Source organism: Antechinus flavipes, chromosome 1 (assembly GCF_016432865.1).
Source record: "Antechinus flavipes isolate AdamAnt ecotype Samford, QLD, Australia chromosome 1, AdamAnt_v2, whole genome shotgun sequence".
NCBI lineage: Eukaryota > Metazoa > Chordata > Mammalia > Dasyuromorphia > Dasyuridae > Antechinus > Antechinus flavipes.
In genome coordinates this window covers 259,743,250-259,766,097 of record NC_067398.1, presented here as the reverse complement: position 1 = coordinate 259,766,097, position 22,848 = coordinate 259,743,250, and the positions used below count along the sequence as shown (strand labels likewise).

The 22,848-nt window shown below is 34.8% G+C and overlaps 1 protein-coding gene across 1 annotated transcript in view; it reads right to left on the bottom strand.

Annotated features, from left to right (window-relative positions):
* TMEM130 (transmembrane protein 130) overlaps positions 1-22,848 on the bottom strand; it is a 64,947-nt gene extending 42,099 nt beyond the window's left edge. Inside the window, exon 1 of the mRNA XM_052000694.1 lies at positions 22,622-22,848. Within this exon, the coding sequence (XP_051856654.1) occupies positions 22,622-22,712 (91 nt within the window). The 5' untranslated portion in view covers positions 22,713-22,848. The remainder of the gene's footprint in view (positions 1-22,621) is intronic.

The window sequence follows — 22,848 nt, the reverse complement described above, 5'->3', positions numbered from 1 at the left end:
TTGTTTCAAAAAGACTTGAACTTAATAAAAAATTTGACATACAATAAAGGGGAAAAAAGAATAAAGCAAAAAAGGCACGGGATCAAAAGAAAATCTATAAGAAAACAAAAATGGACAGTTATGAATAAAATCTGTTGTATTTATTAAATATATTTTTTGAAATGGAAATTTGTTGTCATATTTTGAATCCTCAATGTTCTGCTGTACACAGGACAATTTTTTTCTTTTTCTATTTTTGTATTTTATGCTTTAAATAAGTAAATACATTTTAAAATAAATTAACATGAAGAAAAAAGGGGAGGGGGGAGAAGATAGCTAAGTTACATAGTGGATACAGTATCAGTCCTCAAACCAGAGTACTTGTAGTTGTTCAAATCCATCCTCAGAAACTTGATATATTCTGGCTGTGTGACTTTGGGCAAGTCATTTAACTCCAATTGCCTTAAGGAAGGAAGGAAGGAAGGGAGGGAGGGAGAGAGGAAAGAAAGGAGGGAGGAAAGGAGGGAGAGAGGGAAGGAGGGAGAGAGGGAAGGAGGGGGAGAAGAGGAGAGAAGCAGGCAAGTAGGAAGACAGGGAGGGAGGAAGGGAGCAGGAAAGGAAGGAGGCAGGCAGGGAAGGAGACAGGGAGGAAGAAAGGAAACACTATAATGATAAAACACTATGGGAAAAAGAGGCCAAGAGTTAAATCAAGAATATGACATTAAGTCCACAATAAGCAGATGTAAAGTCTCAAAAAAAAAAATGGCTTAGTCACAAGCACTCCAAAAATGTATGGAAGAAATGAAAAAATATTTTTTAAATGATTTTTTTTTAAAATTAGGAACATAAACAGCTTAAAACAGAAGGTTGAAAATATGACTCTAACAGTAGACTCTCTGAAAGATAGAATGGAGCAAACAGAACAGATAGTTCTGGTCCTCAAGAAAATCACAATTTAGTGAAGAAAAGACAATATATAAAAATGATAGGGAAAGGAGTACCCTGGCTCAGGGGACATGATGAAACCCTGTAGGCAGATAGAAAATGATGAAGTATCTGCCCTGAAATCCCTTCTTAAAAAAAGAAGTTCTTCAGTGTCCATACTCTTATCCTCTTCAATCAGAGGGAAAGGGACCCTCAAAAAGCAGGAGTTACTAAAAAGTTTTAAATTACAGTTGACTTATAGTCAACATCTCTATATGGAGATGAGGGCTTGAAAGTGTTTCTCCAGGTACTATACTTACAGCTACTAAAGTCCCAGAAAAGAGAGCTCTTGACACCAAAATCCTTGGCATTGTTAAATGATTTGACATCTGAAACTGATATGATTTTATTAGAATAAATGACATTAAAGAAGAGCTACTCTTCCTCAACAAGTTAAGGACCATGGAATTTTTCTTATGTGTTATCTACTTCATTACAATATCAACTCCTTGAGAATAGATTTTTTCCCCTCTATTTTTAATCCCAGTATTTAACACAGTACTTTGCAAATAGCCTTATTATTTATTTATTTTTTCATTCATTCATTCCTTCATACATTCATCTACTAGTAGTCTTCCTAGTTAGAATGTGAGTGAATTTGTAAGTAGAAAATATTTCATTCACTGTTTTTGCATCATGCACAGCACAGGGTCTGGTACATTGTAAGTGCTTAATAAAGGCTTTTTGATTCATTCATTCATTCATCCACTTAATTCATGCACTTGGTTTTTTCCTCCTATTTTTGTTTTTATTCTTTTCTTTTTAAAATTTGAATTCCATTTCCCCCAGCAGCAAAAATATATTTTATCCTAAAATTTGAATTCCAGATGATTTCCTTCTCTCACTCTTTTCCCATCCATTGAGAAGTCAATGTATTAATGATACATGTGAAATCGTGCAAAACATTTCCACATTAGTCATATTGCAAAATAAAGAAAACAAGAAAATTATACCTCAATTTGCATTTAGAGTTTATCATTTCTCTCTCTGAAGATAGATAACATTTTTTCATCTTGAGTCCTTTGAAATTATATTGGATCACTGTATTGAATAGTTGATCATTACAACATTGCTGTTATTATGCACAATGACCTTTCAGTTCTCACTTCACTTTGCCTCAGTTCATATAGGTCCTGTTTCCTTATCATTTCTTTTTTTTTTCCCTTTTAAAAAATAATAGTTTTTAATTTTCAAAATACTTGCAAAGGTAGTTTTCAACATTTATCTATGCAAAACCTTGTATTCCAAATTTTTCTCCCTTCCTTCCCACCCACCTCTCTTAGACAGTAAGTAATCCAATAATTGTGCAATTCTTCTAAACATATTTCCACATTTATCATGCTGTACAAGAAAAATCATATCAAAAAGGGAAAAATGATTCCTCATAATTTCTAATAATACAACAGAAATTCATCATAACTTGTTTAGCAATTCTCCAATTGATGAGTATCCCCTCAATTTCCAATTCTTTGCCATCCAAAAAAGAGCTGCCATAAGTATTGTTGTCTTTATAAGTCCTTTCCCTTTTTCTTTGATTTTTTTGGTTCTCTTTGACCTGAGGTTCAGATGTAGTAGGTGTATTGCCAGATCAAAGGGTAGGCACAGTTTTATAACCCTCTAGAATTCTAAGTGGTTCTCCAAATGGTTTGACCAGTTCACTTATTTTCCCTCATTCCCTCTAGGAATTGTCATTTCTGATAGGTGTAAGCTGGTATTGCAAAGTTGTTTTAATTTACCTTTTTCTAATTAATAGTGATTTAGAGCATTTTTTCATTTTAAGTCCTCTTAAAGTATTTTATGTGATTTTTAAAAATATATTTTGTTTTTAATTTATAGAATAAAACAAATATTTCCATAACATGATATAATAAAAAAGATATTTATATATGAAACTGCAAATCTACTATATACAACTTGTTATTCCCTTTAATATACAACATAATTATCATGTAAATTAATTTTCTTCCCTCCCCACTCACCCTCACCCTAGAGATGGCTATCATTATATACAAACATACATATGCAACATTATTCTAAACATAACTTCTACTTACAAATAGTCATACATATACAAAATTATTCTAAACATACTATCTATTTATTATACTTCTCTCTCTACATGCATATAGCATCTTTAATCATATTCCTTTATAGTTAATTTGGGTATTTATAATAGTCAAAATGATTTATTCACTTAAAAGTCATTCTTAAAATAATATTGCTGTTACAAAATACAATGTTCTCTTGGTTCTGCTCATTTCATTTTTCATTATTTCATGCAACTCTGTCCATGTTTTTCTAAGATCACTGAGCTCTCCATTTCTTATAGCACTGTAGTATTCATCACAATCATATAACACGATTTATTCAGTCATTCCCCATTTGATTGTAGGCTTTCCTGAAATTTCCATTTCTTTGCCACCACAGAGAGCTGCTATAAACATTTTGGAATATATAGATTATTTTCCTTTTCCCCCTAATCATTTTTGGAAGTAGTCCTAGCAATAGTATTTCTGGGTCAAAAGGCATATATAAATAATTTAATAATTTTGGGGGCATAATTCCAGATTGCTCTCTAAATGGTTGAATCAGTTCATAATTCACCAACAATGAATTTGTGTCTCTTTTTTCCCCACACCCTGCCAACATTTAACCTATCTGATAAGTGTAAAATGATATAAAGTTTGTTTTAATCTGCATTTCTCTAATCAATAATTCTTTAGAGTATTTTTATATGATTATAAATTTTTTTGATTTCTTCATTGGAAAACTGCCTATTCATATCCCTCTCACCATTTATCAATTGGGAGAATAATTTGTATTCTTATGGATTTGACAAAGTTTTTTATGTATCTGAGTTGAGAGATATTTATCCAAGAAACTGCCTATAAAAAATTTCCCCCAATGTTTTACTTTCCTTCTGCTGGTGGTTACATTTGTTTTACTTGTACAAATCCTTTTTAATTTAATGTAATTGAAATTATCCATTATATACTTAATGCTTGTTAATTCATTAATTGCTAACCTATAAGTCTGATAAATATGTTGCATACTTTTCTAATTTTCTTTTAATATCACTCTATATCTAAGTCATGTATCCATTTTGATCTTATCTTGGTAAATGGTGTAAGAGTGGTATATGTCCAGTTTCTGCCATACTGCTTTCTAGTTTCCCAATTTTTCCAAATAATAGCTTATCCCCCAAGCTTAAGTCTTTGTACATGTCAAATAAAAAGATATGGTTGACTGTTGTAAATTGTATGTCTATTCTCTTCCATTGCTCAGCCTTTCTAAATCTTAGTCAGTACCAGATAGTTTTGATATTTACTGCCCTATGATGTAGATCTGGTACTACTAAGCCTCCTTCCTTTACAATTTTTTTTTTCATTATTTCCTTTGACATTCTTGACTTTTCATTCTTCCAAATGAATGCTGTCATTTTTTTTTTCTAATTCAGTAAAATGCTTTTTGGTAAATTGTAATGACTGCGTATTTAAAATCAGCTGGAGTCAGGAATTCAGGTTAAGGGAAAAATCTTCAATATTTATTGAAGTGAAGAGATGAATAAGGATTGCGATAGCAATATGGGCAAGAAAGATTGCAATAGCAATATGGGCAGCTGCGATGGGAAGCCAGCTAACAGAGAGAGATCTGAGCTGAGCAAACCGTTGCAATGGCAATGCAGAAAGTCTCTCTTTCCCCTTCCTTTTCCACTCCCCTGCCTCCACCCACCAAAATGGTCATTTCCTATACAACACATCAGGACTTGCACAAAGAGTGGGCGGGGGCCATTCTTTCTCCAAGCTTATATATTAATAGAGTATGGTCCAATTACTATTTAGCCTCATGTGCTTGGGACCTCAGTGCATCAACTCAAGCCTCAGCCCATTACATCTCCCGCTTTCTTTTGTTTTAGAACACAGGTGATCATGCCATCCCTGACTCCTCAGGGAGGTCAGAGCCCCCAAGGGGAGGTGATCATACCCTCCCTGACTTCTCAGAAGGGAGGTGAAAGCACTAAAAAGGAGATAATCACACCCTCCCTGACATCTCAGGAAGGGAGATGAAAAGCACCAAAGGGAAGTGGGGGTTGCTAGCAGGTTTCTGGGCTGAAGGGTCTTATGATGCACAAATCCATCAGCATGGGAAGTATTACACAAGCACATAGCAACAATGCAGAGGCTATTAGTGATGACTCTCCCCACAGTCAGTGCAGGCTTGATGTGGTGTAATAAACATGAATTATACACCCAAGTAACGGTATAACAAACAATATAAATCAACATTGTGTTGTAAAAGATTGCCAGAAGTCCTAGAAGGAGAGTATGTAAATAGCAGTCAACACATACACCTTCTTCAGCAGCCAAGAGATAGTCCAAAACCAATCTATTGTCCATTGCTTCACATATCAGGGAATCCAATCATCCCCCCAAGTTTTTGAAGTCCAGCAAAAGTCTTTTTATGTCCTAGGGAATCCAATGATTGCAGCAGATTTTGTAACAGTCTTATCATTTCTCAGAAAATCCAATGATTCCTGAGGGCTTTCAAGTCTTATGTCTCAAAGAATCTGATGATTCCTGAGGGATTTAAAGTCCTACAACAATCTAATGTCTCAGAGAATCCAATGATTTCTGAGGGTTTTGAAGTCCAGTGATTTTCTATGTCCATGAGTCAAACGCCATAACTGCCACATCTATTAATATATAAGCTTGGGGAAAGAATGGCCCCCGCCCACTCTTTGTGCAAGTTTATATATTAATAGAGTATGGTCCAATTACTATTTAGCCTCATGTGCTTGGGATCTCAGTGCATCAACTCAAGCCTCAGCTCATTACAGTAAATTAGTTGGGATGGCATTAAATATCTATATTAATTTGGATAAAATTGTCCTTTTTATTATATTGGCCCTGCCTACCCATGATTAATTAATATTTCTCCAATTTAAATCTGATTATTTGTATAAAAAGTTTTTAAAAAATAATTTTGTTTATATACTTGCTGAGTTTGTTTTGGCAGGTCTATTCTCAGGCATTTTATATAACCTAAAGTTGTTTTAAATGGGGTATCTTTTACTGTCTTTTCATGTAGAGTTTTTTTTTTGGGGGGGAGGGAAGTATTAATTGTTTCAACTAACTTTTTAGTTGAGTCTTTGAGATTTTATTTTAATATCATCTGCAGAGAAAGATGATTTTATTATTTCATTCCTTATTCTGATTCCTTCTATTTTTTTTCTTTTATCACTATTGCTAGGATTTCCAACACAATATTAAATATTACTGATGACAGTGGGTATCATTGTTTCATATCTGATCTTTTGGGAAAGCTTACAGTTTATCTCCATTCTAAACAATGCTTGATGATGGTTTGGGATAAATGCTTTTCTAAAAAAATATCAATTTAAGCAAAAATCTATTTATATCAACATTTTCAAGTGTTTTTAATATAAATGAATAGTGAATTTTATCAAAAGCTTTTTCTGCATCTGTTGATATAATCGTGTTTTAAATCTTTTTTATTATTGATATAGTCAGTAACATTTATAGTTTTTATTATGTTAAGCCATCTTTGAATTCCTAGTGTAAATCCCTTTTAATCATAATGTATAACCTTTGCAATATATTGTTGTATTCTTTTAGCTAGTGTTTTATTTAGGATTTTTGCATTCATATTTATTCATGAAATTGGTTTATAATTTTCTTTCTCTGTTTTTAACTCTTCTTGATTTAGGTATCAATAGCATATTTGTTTCATAGTAGGACTTTGATAGGATCCCTTTTTTAATCCATTAGGCTAAATAATTTTTAAAAAATATTGTAATTGGTTGATTTTTAAATGTTTGGTAGAATTCATTTGTAAATCCATCTGGTTCTGGTGCTTTTATCTTAAGAAGCTATTTCTTTTTATAAAAGCTTTTTCTTTTTTATAAAAAATATTCTTTTTATATTTAGTTATTCTAATTCCTTTTCTGCTAATCTAGGCAATTTTTTTTATAGTAATAGCTTTTTATTTTTCAAAATACATGCAAAGATAGTTTTCAACATTCACTCTTGCAAAACCTTGTGTGCCAAATTTTTCTACCTCTCTCTCCTCCTCTCCCCTTCCCTAGATAACAAATAATCCAATACGTGTGTAATTCTTCTAAACATATTTCCATATTTATCATGTTGCCCAAGAAAAATCACATCAAAAGGGGGAAATATAAGAAAAGAAAAAAAAGCAAACAAAACAAACAACAATAACAAAATGAAAATACTATGCTGTGACTCACATTCAGCCTCGGGATACAGATGGCTCTCTCCGTCACAAGTCCATTGGAACTGGCCTAAATCACTTCATTGTTGAAAAGAGCCCATTTTGGGCCAGAACTCATATTTGAAACAAGGATTCTTACAAGGTGCTAACTCACTGGAACTGATAAGACAATGGTTATCTAGTTTAGCATGATGATTAATAGTTCTCTACTTCAGTACATGTACTTAGTATTTAATATAGTTCCACAAGATTCACACCTACGATGATGTAATTAAAATAGAGCATATAAAGCTGGGACAACCTCAGCCAGAGGGATTCCATCTTTATCAGCCTTGTAGTGGATCTCCTGGGGGTCAAGAGGCTCGGAGACAGATTCATGAAAAACAAGAGGACTGGAGGCAGGAGCTCTCGGAACCAAGGAGAGGCATTCATTCCAATTTCATCAGCCTCATGGTGTCTGGCCTGCCCCCTGTTCCCTCCACTGAGACCAAAGCCCATCTGAAGGGCCTCGATAAAACTAATAATTTCTTATAATTGTTTTAATTTCATCTTTGCTGGTGATAAATTCACCCTCTTCATATTTGATACTAGTGATAAGATTTTCTTCTCTAAAAAAATGAAATTAACCAATTGTTTATGTATTTTATTTGTTTTCGCCCATTTTATTTATCTATTTATATCAATCTGTCAATATCAATCATTTTTACTCTCCGTTTTTATTAAACTCACCTTTAATTTTTAACTTAATGTTTAATTGGGGATTTTAAATTTGTTCTTTTTTCTATTTTTAAAATTTGTATGCTAATTCATTAATCTGCATTTTGTGTACTTTATTATGGAAGCATTTAGAGATACATTTTCCTCTAATCTCTACTTTTCCTGAATCCCAGAGATGCTGATATATTATCTCATTATTGTCATTCTCTTTAATGAAAGTATTGATTGTTTCTATGACTTGTTCTTTCACCCACTTATTCTTTAAAATAGGCTGTTTAATCTCCAATTAGTTTTTAATCTGTTTCTGTAGTCCTTTAATAAATATAATTTTAATTGCATTATGATCTGAAAAGAATACTTTTAATATTTCTGCTTTTAACTATAACATTTTAGTGTACTAATATATGGTCAGTTTTGTAAAGTTAATATGAAGTGCTAAAAAAATGTATCCCCTTCTAGTCTCTCCAGATTTTGTCATATCTAATGTAGCTAAAATTTAATTAGTTTCCTTAACTTCTTTCTTTTTCCATTTTTTTTTTGGTTAAATTTATCTTGTTCTGAGAAAGCAAAATTAAAGTCCCCTTCTATTATAGTACTATTGTTTATCTTCACCTGTTATTCATGTAACTCTTCTTTTAAAGATGTCTCTCCAAGCCTCTCTGTATTCATCCTGCTGATTGTTTCTTACACAACAATAATATTCCATAACATTCATATACCACAATTTATTCAGCCATTCTCTCAATTGACTGACATCCATTCAGTTTCCAGTTTCTTGCTACTACAAAAAGGACTGCCACAAACATTTTTGCACATGTGGGGCTCTCTTCCTCCTTTAAAATTTCTTAGGGATATAAGCTCAGTAGTAACACTGCTGGATCAAAGGATATGCACAGTTTGATAGCCTTTTGGACATAGTTCCAAATTGCTCTCCAGAATTGTTATGGGCCAGAACTCTGAACTTGAAACAAGGATGCTTACAAGGTACTAAGTAAGTGGAATCGATGAGACAATGGTTATCTAGTGTTGGAATCCTTACAAACTGCTAACTAATTAGAGTTGATCTAATCTTACAAGAAGATGTTTTGGGCCAGAACCTGAAACAAGGTACTAAGTAGAACTAATTAGTACAATGCTTGTGTTTACACCTTTACTCATCGGAGTTCACAAGTTTACCAGATTCACAAAGTAAACTTTGTACCTTTGTGAATTCACACCTCCCTCGAAGCTCTTTGGGCCAGAGAGCACTATGGGAGAAAACCCATAATCCCTCTCTCTCGTATGCCACAATTCCTCCCTCTTGTATAAAAGAAACAGACAGAGGCAAGGCAAGAGAGAATATATTTTCCACTTGGCTGGCTGGTCGCAGAAGAGAGTTCAGCTGGACTGGAGAGGAGCAACTCTGGTGCAGACAGAGAGCACTTTGACAGATTTCAGTGGAATTACGCCAGAAGCCCTCTCTCCGAGGCAAGGCAGAATATTTTCCACTTGGCTGGCTGGTGGCAGAAGAAAAGTTTTCAGAGGAAGAAGCTACGAGTCGAGAGTTCAGTGGACAACCAGATTCATCTTCATCTCACACCACTGTGGTAGGTGGCTGGGCTCCTGCACTTCCCCCACTGAGACCAGGCTGGTCTGAAAGACTCACCAGAAAGCTAGCCGAGCCCCAAGTGAAGGAGACAAGAGATTCATTCCATCTCTATGCTGGTTGCAGGCTGAAGAAAGCAGAGGCAGAGGCTGAAGGACAAAACCTTTGGATTTGGAGACATTCGGAGGGCTCTAAGCTAAACCAGCTGTGTTTTGAGAAGAACAAGAACTCCAACATTTGAACTCGCCACAATCTAGTTTAGCATGGTTCAGTATGATTGATTTAATCTTACAACAAACAATGGTTTGATTTAATCTTACAACAAATAAAGACTGAGGCAGATTCATTCCATCATCCACTTTTGTGGAGGCTGGAAGCTGAAGCACAAACCCTTGGGAGAGATTCATTCACTTCATTAGCACTGTGGCTGGCCTGTCCTCCTTAGTTTCTCCACTGAAACCAAGACTCCAGAAAGTCTCTAAGAAAGCTGCCCAGCTCCAGACAAGGAGACAATAAAAGATTTGGACTTTAACACCTGGCTGTTCTCGTGGTGATTACTGAACTGAAAACAAGGTTGCTCCCAGAGACCCCAGGAAAACCGAACCAAAGAACACTACACAGAATGGTTGGATTAGTTCACAACCTCATCAACAATGTATTATCCCATATCCTTTCCAACATTTATCATTATCTTTTCCTGTAATCTTAGCCAATCTGAGAGGTGTGAAAAGGTACTTCAGAGTTGTTTTAATTTGCATTTCCCTAATTAGTAGGGATTTAGATCATTTTTTCATATCTCATGTGATTTTAAAATTCTTTTTTGAGTTCTATAAATTATCCCTGCCCAAAGAGGAGCATTAGTGCTTCTTTCTTCACTTTATCTCTTCTCTCTGACCTGGAACCCCAAACTAAGAGCCCCACATTTCTGTAAGTGTCCATGGCCATCAGTGTCCTTGCCCCACTGTTTCTGAGCTTACCAGATGATGGTTCCTTCTCATCCAGATCTGTCTCTACAGCACAGCTGGGCTTGTTGTTCCTAATCAGCTAAGGTTCTCTTAGGGTTTTCAGGCTTAAACCCCTAGATCCACAGAGTCTGGAAGGTGAAAGTTTCTGAGGTTTCTGCTGAGACTCCAGCCAAACCCAGCTAGCCCCAGGTATCCCTAACTTGGTGTTCCCCAGAACTAATCTGGAGGTGTTTGCACTTCACACTGGTTAATCCCCAGCCTGGGGACTTTCTTTAGATCTTCTTGGGTTATACAGAAGAATATCTGTTCTGCCCCAGATCTTCTTGATTTTTCACCAGTCTATGTTCAGCCTGAGGTGCAAAATTGTTCTGTTTGTGGGGAGAATCGGGAGAGCTTGAAATTTACTTGACCATCTTCCCAAAAATCCTTCTGAGCATATGACTATATGCTATATATGACTATAGATCACTTTGACTTCTGAAAACTGCCTGTTTATATCCTTTGATCATTAATGAACTGGGGAATGGCTCTTATTTTTGTAAATTTAATTCAGATTTTATTTTATCCTCTGGTTCTAGAATATCATAGCAGGTTTTTTTTTTTGATAATTTCTTGAAATATGATGTCTAGCCTCTTTTTTCCCCTATAAGAGTAAATCTGAAATAACTAGTATGTTTTTTTTCTTATAAGTTTATGTTTTGAACTTCCCCATTATGTAGTAACTTTTTATGGTTATGTCTTTTTTGTTTGTTTTGTTTTCTCATTTTCTTGGCCTCTTACTTCACTTTGAATTTTATGTTAGAGCTGGGCTGTGCTCCTAGTAGTTGGATAGGCACAGTGTCCAGTTTCAGGTTTTTTCATGCTGCTGTTTTCAGAACTAGTTCTGAAGTTTTTGATGTCTATAAGATTGTGTAATCTGAGGAACGTGTGGTCACTGCTTTCCTGGTCTATGCTCTAGTTTTTACCCAGGAAGGGCTTCTGCCCCTCTATGGTCACAAGTTCTAGCATTCCTTTTGACTCTGGAACTAGGACCCAAACCTGCTCCCTTCTAGCCTATCACAAGCACTCCTCTCCATCTTGAATTGTGATCTAGGACTGTTGATCGGCAATAGAGTTGCCAATCAGTGATAATGACCCATTGCTAGCAAAGATCTCTTTCTGACCAGTTGTCTGAGCCTCTTACCATCTTTAGGGTAAGAGCTCCTAAAACTGTTGCTACTGTTGTCATGACCGTCTGATGGTGTTCCTGCCATGCTTCAGACCTGTGCCCACCTCAATATTATGGATATTTCCTTTAGACCACCAAAATTTTCTTAAGTTGGAAAAATATCTCCTTCTGATCTTTTGTTGGCTTTGCTTCTGTAAAATGAGAACTAAGGAGTTAATAAAAGCTATTTGGAGGAGAATGTTGGAAGCATTCAGCCGGATCCTATACTGTATTCTATATCTTTATTCTTTCGACTTATGTACTTATCTTCCCATTATTTCTTGCAAGCAGACAATGTTTTATTCATTGTCTTTGTATTCTTATGCCTATCACAATACCTGGCATATGAAAGCACTTCATAATGCTTTCTGATGATTCTCTCTCTACCCTCATACTCTGAGATATAAGTACACCTCCCAATTTACTAATTTTTTCAATTTTATGGTCTATATATCTTTTCTACCTCAGGCACCCATAGGAATAGTTACATCTCAGATTTTAATATAACTCATAACTGTGCCAAATCCCAAATCTGAGTTCTCTCTGTTAACTACCTTTATTTTTGCATTCCTTCTCTAGGACTTTGGAATTCTGTTTTACTTACTAGAGCTACTTAAATTTTTTCTTAATTCCAATTTGAACTTCACATTTTTTTTTGTCAGTTTCTTTAAAAAAAACCTGTTCCCTTAAATTATACATATTTAACTTATATTGGATTACTTGCTGTCTAGAGGAGAGGGGAGGAGGAAGGGAGGAAGAAAAATTTGAAACACAAGGTTTTGCGAAAGTGAATGTTGAAAAATATCTTTACATGTATTTGGAAAAATAAAATACTATTTAAGAAAATAAAAATAAAAAACCCTTTTGTCCTCATTCCAACACCAGAATTTGTTGCATAATTCCCTAAAAATCTTTTAAAAAGTTTTTAAAATTCATTTTAAACTTAAATACATAAAGGCAAAAAAATGTCCATGTCCATGTACCAGCACAACATAAAAAGAAGATTTAATATAAAACTATGAATTTCCATTTAACATTGTTTACTTATTTTTAAACTATGTAGTAAATGCTAAACATCATTTTCAAAACTACTCTGTTTTTCTGTGCCTCCTTCTAAATTTTCTATTATTCTCTTCTGTGTATTTTTTTTCCTCCTCCCCACTCTGTTCATTAGATACAAATGTGTGTGTGTGTGTGTGTGTGTGTGTGTGTGTAAAACCATAGTATATGTACAAAAATCTATCTTAACCTGCAGGAAAATAGGGAATGGAATATGGAAAATGAGACAGGGGAGAGAAGTGTGTGATAAAAGAAAGGGTACGTTGCGGGGGAGTGAAAGAAGGAGAGAATAAATGGGCAGGAGAAATACAGTTAGCAATAGTAAAAAGAATTTTCAACAAGTTTTCCTGATAAGACCTCCTTTCTGGGGAAATGAGTCAAATTTATCCAAAAAAAAAAAAGTCATACTCCAATTGATAAATGATCAAAAGATATGATCTATGGCCAAATTTGATCTAACAATATCACTACTAGCATGAATACCAAAAGGGATTTTTTTAAAAAGAAAAAAAAAACCCTACCTTACAAATATCTATATAGATTAGAGGAAAAAAAAAACATACTATACATGTTTCTTAGTTATCAATTCTTTTTCTGAAGGTGAAGAGCATCTTTTCATAGGTACTTTATAATTGATTTGAGGAATTATAACATTCAGAATGACAGTCATTTAAAGTTGTTCTTAGATAATATTGTTATAATTTAATACTTTCTATTATTCTATTTCTTAGCCAGGACCAGATAGTTTTGATAATTAATGTCTTATAGTATATTTTAGGATCTTGTATTGGTAAACTGCATTCCTTTACATTCTCCCCCCTTCCCCCCCCCCCCCCCCGCCTCAATTCCTCTGATATTCTTGACCTTTGGTTTTTCCAAATTAATTTTGTAATTTTTTTCTACTCCAGTAAAGTAATTTTTTTTGGTAATTAATTGAGATGACTTTAAATAAACATTATAGTTTAGGTTATATGGTCATTTTTATTCTATTGTCCCTCTCTATACATAAACAATATTTCTCCAATTATTTAAATCTGATTTTATTCATATAAAAGATATTTTACAATTATGTTCATGTTTGCTTTGATAGATACACTATCAGATATTTTATACAGTTTGCATTTATTTTTTTTTACCTTCCATTCTAAAAATTTTTATTATTATTTAATTTTAAATTTAATTTTATTTTATAATAACTTTTTGTTGACAGAACCCATGCCAGGGTAATTTTTTTTACATTATCCCTTGCACTCGCTTCTGTTCCGATTTTTCCCCTCCCTCCCTCCACCCCCTCCCCTAGATGGCAAGCAGTCCTATATATGTTAAATATGTAGTTTGCATTTATTTTAAATGGTATATTTCTTACTATCTATCTCTTCTTGCAGGGTTATTGGTTTTTTTTTGTGACATATAAAATAGCTGGAAATTTACATGGGTTTTATTTTATAACCCTAAGATACTTTTAAAAATTACTTTTTAGTTGATCTTTAGGATTTTCCAAGTATATGGTCATATCATCTACAAAAAGATAGTTTTATTACCTCATTGACCATGCTGATTCCTTCAATTTCTTTTTCTTTTCTTATTAGCATTGCTAGCTTCTAATACAATACTGAATAATATTGGTGACAATGAGCATTCTTGTTTTACTCTTGATTTTACTGAGAAGGCTTCTAGCTTATGCCTGCTACAAATAATGCTTGTTGCTAATTTTAGGTAGATGCTCCTTATCATGTTTAGGAAAAATCCATTTTAACTATGTTTTTGCATTTATTTTTAATAAGGGGTATTGCATTTTATTAAAAAAAATTTCACCCTATTGATATAATCATATGATTTTGTTACTAAGTCTTATTGATCAATTATATTAATAGTTTTCCTTAGATCAAACCATCCCTGTATTCCTGGTATAAATCTCACTTGATCACAATGTAAAATCTTTGTAATATGTTATTGTAAACCCCCAAAAGTCTAAAACACAATTTCAGGCACACTTTTAGATTCTAGTTTCTTGCCAACAGTCTACATGTTATTTTGAATCTTGATACCCCATGGTTCATCTCAAAATCAACATGTACAAAATAAAATTTCCTATCTTCCTTTCTAAACTCATCCCTCCTCCAAACTTCCTTTTTGCTAAAAAGAGCACCTTCCATTCTTCAGCCAGTTTTGCTCTTTGAAACTCATCTTGACTTATTTCTTTCTTTCATTCTTCACATACAAATATTTGACATCTCTTGTCAGTTCTACCTCCTATAACATATCTCATTCTCTTCTCTGCACTCCCTCTGCCACCACCCTCCTCATTTTCTCATTACCTCTCTCCTGACTATTTTATTCAATACTCTTTTCTGTCTCTAGTATTTCCTTTCTTCCAATCTATTCTCCATTCTGCTATTTAATCAATATTGCTCAGAGGTTTTTGTCATATTTCTGTTCAAAAATCAAGGGTTTCCTATTTTCTTTTGACTAAAATAATAATAGTTAGAATCAATATAATGCTGTAAAGTTTGTAAAGTGCTTTACAAATATCACCTCAATTGATCTTCACAGTAGCACTGGAAGGTAGATGCTATTATGATTTCCCTTTTATAGATTAGGAAACTGACATACAGCTAGCAAATGCCTGAGCCCTCCCACTCCCCCTTTTTTTAAACTCCCGGCTCTTTACTCTAGGTCCATTGTTTCCTTATGTCATTGGTGACAGTTAGGGAAAAAACTCCTTAGCTTGACAATTATGATGCCTTTGTGTGTGTGTGGGGGGGGGGGGGGGGCGGAAGTAAGTGACTTGCTCAGAGTCACATAGCTAGGAAACTTAACTGTCCAAGGCTGGATTTTAACCCAGGTCTTTCTGACTCCAAAGCTGGTGCTCTGACCACTGTACCATCTAGCTGCCCCTAAGCAATTAAAGACCTCCAAAATACAGCTCCAAAATACAATCCTTCCAGATTTATTTCATATGATTTCTCTTCATGAATTTTACTAAACTGTTCTGACAGCCTCTTAACTGAGCTTTTTTTTCTCTGTCTGCATAGATTATGCCTCATGCCTAGAATAAACTTGTTCACTCTTCTCACTTTCTAGAACCCTAGCTCCTTTTAAAGATTAGTTCCACTGTGCCCAAAGGACTATCAAACTGCATACCCTTTGATCCAGCAGTGTCTCTACTGGGCTTATATCCCAAAAGAGATCTTAAAGAAGGGAAAGGGACCCACATGTGCACAAATGTTTGTGGCAGCCCTTTTTGTAGTGGCAAGAAACTGAAATCTGAGTGGATGCCGATCAGTTGGAGAATGGCTGAATAAATTGTGGTATATGAATGTTATGAAATATTATTGTTCTGTAAGAAATAATCAGCAGGATGATTTCAGAGAGGTCTGGAGAGACCAACATGAACTGATGCTGAGTGAAATGAGCAGAACCAGGAGATTCTCCAGGTACACAGCAACAAGAAGACAATATGATGATTAATTCTGATGGATATGGCTCTCTTCAACAATGAGATAATTGAGGTCAGTTCCAATGATCTTGTGATGGAGAGAGCCATCTACACCCAGAAAGAAGACGATGGGAACTGAGTATGGATCACTCTTTTTGTTGTTTGCTTGTATTTCATTTTTCTTTCTCATTTTTTTTAAAATTTGATTTTTCTTGTGCAGCAAAATAATTGTATAATTATGTATGCATATATTGGATTCAACATATTTTTTTTAACCATGTTTAACACATATTGCCATCCAGGGGAGAGGGAAGGAATTGAAACACAAGGTTTCCCAAGGGTTAATGTTGAAAAATTATCCATGCATATATTATGAAAATAAAAAAGCTTTAATAAAAAAATTAATCAATTTTTTTAAAAAAAGAAAAAAGATTAATTCCATTCTTCTGTCAGAAACCTTTTCTGATCCCTTAATGCACTTTTCCTTTAGAAATTATTTTGTGTTTAATTATCTATACAAACGTTATATGTCCAAATGGAGTTTTATGGGAAGTTTAATGGAAATGGTATTCCCATTACCTAGCATAGTGCTTGACAGAGAGTAAATGCTCAGCAAAGAATTGAATTAAACTAGAAATTCTTTGTCAAAATATACAACTGTTATCTGGGAGCAGTCATGTCTTAAGATATGAGTGACCATCAACACCTGTAATTAGCTATTAGGTTATTTAGTTAGATAAACCAACAAAGAAAGCAGCATTCTTAAAAAGTTGGAAACAAAACAAAAGAGTTTTTATTGAGATGAAGGAGTTAGGAAATTAGTAGGCTATAACTCATACTCATGTAATTAACCCTTTTAGTTTTTCAGGTTCAAAAAAAAAGAGGAAAAAAAAAAAGGCCCAGAGAGTGACTTTCCTGAGGTTATTATACTTGTTAGTCACAGAGCTAAGGCTAAGATTCCTGACCCCAAAGGTCATTATTCTCTGCATTCCTTTCCTTTGCACAGTTACTCAAAATAGGGTGGTTTTTCATGATGCTGAGAGCAAAATTTGATAAGCAGGGACAAAAGTGCATTTTTACTAAGATGTACCTTTCCAAAGTTATTTCCAATTTGTCTCCTTGTATACCAATAGATATCCTGATCATTTGTAAAGTGACATAGTCTATCAGCACCACTATCAACCCCCAAAGGAAATCCTGAGGGCAACAAAACTTGTTCTGGGCCTCTGAAGGCTGAATATTATGTCAAGAAGGCCCTCCGTATCCTCTAAGGAAAATTCCATTCCTGCAAGAGGCTTGCTTCAACTGGCCAAAATTAGACCAGTAATTGCTGTCCCAGACTATATGCAATGGACTACTTCAATTGCCTCTTAAATGATCTTTCCGCACATGTGCAAATTCTTTAGGTCATAAATATGCTGGCAAGTGATCACAAGGAGATACAAAGGTCATTTTGGATTGTTTTTTTCCTTCTCTCTTCTGAAATTCAATTCAAGAAAGTAGTTCCTAAATCGATTCCCCACCTCCACCCTCCTTTTCTACTCTATAATTTTTTTTTAAGAAACTAAGGCAAAGAGCACAGCCAAAAAGAAAAAAAAAAAGGATGCTTTCCCACGAGTATAGCTAGATTGAGCCATCTACCTGCTTGCTGAAAACTGCTTTATAATTAGAACTTGAATATAAGAATGAAAGAAAGCAAAATAAGCTAAAAGACAATTCTGTGGGAAAGCAGCATGTGATTGAAAGTTATAGAGAAGATTCCACTTTGGGGGAAACATTCTCTGATACTAAACAACATGAAATCACCTTCAGCCAAAGCCAAAATTAGGATGAGGTCAAGAGCCTTATCCAAAATCACAGAGATAGCAAGTAGTAGAGTAAGGATTTCAATTTCTGCACTCTGATTTCTAATCTAGCATTTTCCCATGTTTTAATGAATCTCCATTTTGTTCATATTTATTGAGATGCTTTAGTTAACAATAGTTTTGGGAGGAACATGAAACTAGAGGAATATATAACAGAATACAGAACTAGAATTGCCACATTTTCTTATTTCCATCATCACATAACAATAACCCCCCAAAGCCACAGTGGAAAAAGTGGTGTTCTTTTTCATAAAAATATACCATAATGTTACTATCTGATAGTAATAGTTCTGATAGCTCCCAATTACATAGCACTTCACATTTCATTGAGCATTTTCTATATGAAATTTAATTTGATAATGAAGCATAGCATTGTGGGTAGAGAGTCAACCTTAGGGTCAGGAAAACCTGAGTCATAACCTCTGACAGAGTAGCTGTGTGTGGTTGAGCAAGTCACAATTTCTTAACACTAATCTGAAATCAGGAATTCTGAGTTTAGTTCTTAGCCTCTGACACATACTAGATGCATATGCCTGGAGAAGTCACTTAACTTCTTAATGGTTAGGGTAATTTTCTTAAACAATTGCAGACCTGCTTTAGAAGAATTTTACTATAGCAATGACATCAAAGATCCAGGACAGGGAAAAAAAAAAAAAAAAAACAAAAACTAATCTGATTAAAAACAAAACCTAAGCCAGTGTAGTAGATAATTCAGGTATACATATCCCCATTTTACACATATGGAAAAAGAAGTTCTCAGAAATAAAGGGATCTTCCCAGCATCATTGAAGTGCCAAAGCTATAATTAATCAAACCCACCATGTTCCTGGCCTGTGGGTTAGACCTTGTGCTTGGCCTTGGAGATACAAAGACAAAAAGGATACAATCACTTCTATGAAGGAGTTTACAGACTAGCCCAATGGGAGAGCACATGCATATATACAGATCTGTAGAGAATAGCTCTTCTAACTCCCACCTTCCCACTCTGCCTTAGTGTGGAAAGTAGAAGAATCTAATTACAGAAAGTAAAGATGTAAAGTAATCCTAAAATCAACCAATTGTTAAACATTTATTAATTGTCTACTCTATGCCAGGCACTATGCTAATCATTGAGATTTAAAAAAAAAAAAGGCAAAAGAGTCTCTGCCCTCAAAGAGTTTACAATCTAAATAATGAGGTGTTGATTGTACAAAATTGGCAGAGTGATTCCTTTATGAAGTTCCAACAAGCTTCTTAAGGTCATAAGGGACCAACTCCCCCACAAATACAAACATACATACATATATGTATATAAAGGTGATTTTTAAGAAGACATTAGTAAACTGGGGGCAATCAGGAAAATATTTCACATAAAAAGTAGTGGTTGATTTTTTTGGTAGACTCCAAAACCAAATCACTATTAATAACCTTATTTCTAAGAGAAAATAGGCATTCCAAGTTGAAAATACTCCATTTACAAACTTTAAAAATATAACTTTCTAAATTGGGAGTTATTTATAGTTTTTGAGAAACATCTGATATGAAAAAAATTCCATTTCTGTATGAATTACCAAGTGAAATGAACTCAGACTTCTCAGGGAGATGAAGTTCTAGATTTTGGGTCTCAAAAGAAGCTTTCTTTTAGGGATATGTGCCTTATTTTACAGGTTTTCAAAAATTTAGATCAAGACCCTTAATTTCTTTTATTTCTCTTCTTTTCTTTTCTTTCTTTCTTTTTTTTTTTTTTTTTGTCTGAGGATATTGGGTCTAAGTGATTTGGCCAGAGTCACACAGCTAGGAAGTGTTAAGTATCTGACACCAGATTTGAACTCAGGTCTTCTGGACTTCAGGGCTGGTGCTTTATTCACTACAGCTAGCTACCCCAAGACTCTTAATTTCTTTAAGAAGAAAAAAAAAAGCTAAAGATCTGAGGACTTTAATTAATTTAAAATTATATATATCTATAATATACAGATATATATATATATATAATGCACATATATGTATATATATAAGTTGTGTAAGTATATATACAAAATGCATATATATAAATATAAAGTTATAAATATACAATATGTGTAAATATGTTGCTCAGCCGTATGACTCTATGACCCCATTTGGGATTTCTTGGCAAAGATACTAGAGGGGTTTGCCATTTCCTTCTCCAGCTCATTTTACAGATGAGGAAATTGAGGCTTATGTAACTTGCCCAAGGTCACACAGCTAGTAAGTCTTAAGTCCTGATTTGAACTCAGAAAGGTGAGTCTGGCATTCTATCCACTATGCCTTCTAAGTATTATTTAGCCATACCTTGTAAGGCACTCTGAATTGGTTTCCTAATGTCTCTCCTCTCTCTCCTCTCTCTCCTCTCTCTCCTCTCTCTCCTCTCTCTCCTCTCTCTCTCTCTCTCTCTCTCTCTCTCTCTCTCTCTTTTTGAGTCTCAATTTCCCCATCTGAAATTGAGATTTTACTTCCATCAAGTGTTTTATTGGGTTGATGCCAAGAAAGTACTTCGCAAATCATAAAGAATTATGTGCATTATATGAAGAGAAACTAAATAGCATAGTAGATAACTAAGTTCAAGTTATGTATATAAAGGTTCAAATTCATTCTTTGACACATACTAGCAGTTTGACTACTATGTTTTGTCCCTGGCAATTTTAGAGCAATAAATAACCCCTTAGTGCTCCAGGATACCCTCAAAAACTATAAATAACCAGAGCAATTGCTGAATAGCACTGGTAGAAGGAATTTCTCATTAGGAATTTTCTACACCAATGACATCACAGGTCTCACCAAAACAAACAAACAAATAAATAAATAAAGCATCATAGAAGTGTGAACTCTTAGCTTTGGATTTGAGATTTGGAGGCTCAAGTTTGAGTTTTGACTGTGAATTTGATCCTATGACTTTGGGTACAAAGAATAGGCTGCCTCAAGAGGTGGTAGATTTTCCCTGACTGTAGTTCTTCTTTCCCTTTAATTTCTGTTTACAGTGCAAAATGTGGTTTAAAAAGAAGTGTTCCATTTGTGGGAGAAAAGAAAAAAAAATTATGGCCCTGATAACTTTTGTTTAAAAATTTCATGATCTATGGAGATTGGCAGGCAGGGGTCATCTAGAGCTAACCTAAGACTCTGGGAAATCAAGTTATAATAGCTCAGGGAATCGTTTATTACAAGGTACTAAACATGGAACATAAGAATGGAAAGATATATTTTTCTCAAGCTATCAATGATCCCAGGGTAATCCTGATGCTGGCCTGACTATAATGTACCTAGAATTCCAATCATGAGTGTGGTTAAGATTTGAAAACAAAATGGATCCATTTTGATAATTTTTCTTTCAGTTTGGGCTGTCTATGGTAATAGACATTCAATTATTAAGGACCCAGATCAGAAGAGTATTGTCCTTGAATATCTAATTTATGAAGGATAGTTCCAAGGAAGGAAAAGTAGCTCCATATCAAGTAGTAATCGATACTGGACTAATTAATCAATTAACAAGCATTTATTAAGCACCTACTCTGTACCAGGTTCTATGTCAGGTAAAGCATTAGAAATACAAACACAAAATGGGGTAGTTGCTGCCCTCAAGAAACTTTTATTCTACTAGGGGCAAGTCATAATAAACAATAAAAATAGTAATCATTGTAAAGTATTTAACAGTGCCCAGCACAAGGTAAATATATAAACAACTATATGTAAATATATGTAACTATAAATGTTAATTATCATCATTACAATTATTATGCTCACATACAACTGTAGGACATGTACAATTATGGGATGGAAAATAGGAAAAGCCTCTTGAAGCACTTGAGCTGATCTTTGAAGGAAACCAGGGATTCTCAAGAGGTATGGGTGAGAGGAGAAGAACATTGCAGTCATCAGAAACAGGCAAGATGACCAGAAATGGCCAAGGGCATAAGATGATCAGAGATCTCTGAAATAGACAATCCTACCCACAAAGGATTTGCCCTTTGCCATAAATTCCCCAAACAGTAATAAGGGAGCGGGATGGGAGCAAAGGTGCAAGCATTCTAACTCTTGATTAGAACTTAACAAATGCACAGAGCTCTTTTACTGTAATTTTTCTGAAACTTCTGAAAAACGAGAAAAATCAAAATAGCACTCCCTCATTTCCAGTCCTTCGCTGAGTGGGGCTACAACAATCTTCCCAATAGAGGGAGCATATTTCCAGAAGGTTTGTTCAGTTTACTAACCTTCCTTCCAAGCTATCTGAGTCCTGGGGACTGCCCGCCCCGCTTTTCCCTTAATATTCATCAAAGGGCATCTAGCTTATTAAAGAAAGAAGAGAAGGAAGAGGGGGATGGGAAGAGAAAGAATGCAGAATGAAGATAGTTCTGGACTCCTGAGAGGGAAGGGAATGTCAAACGCTCAGAAATAACCATAAATAATGACATGACTTCCCAATCACACTCAGAGAGGTATTGAGGGGCATCAGTGTCACGAGGGAGACTGTGGGCATTTAAACGCCAACAGCATTTCCTGCCCAGCGATTCAGAAGAATGACACACATTTTAACCAGCACAACTCGGTGGACTTCATGGAGGTCGGAACCAAACTTACCTGCTGATGTCCTGGCTTCGGACACAAGAAGGAAGCTAGCAACCACAAAGATTCTGCTCAAGGTGACCAGCGCTGCTACAGCCATCTGCATTCCGTACTGTGGTAGGTTGCAGGACCTGACAGTGCAAACCTGCCGCCTCTGCTGCCCTTTCAGCTCGGAGAGCCAAGCTTTATCACCTCCTCCTCCTCCTGCTGCTGCTGCTGCTGCTGCTGCCACCTATAGCCCA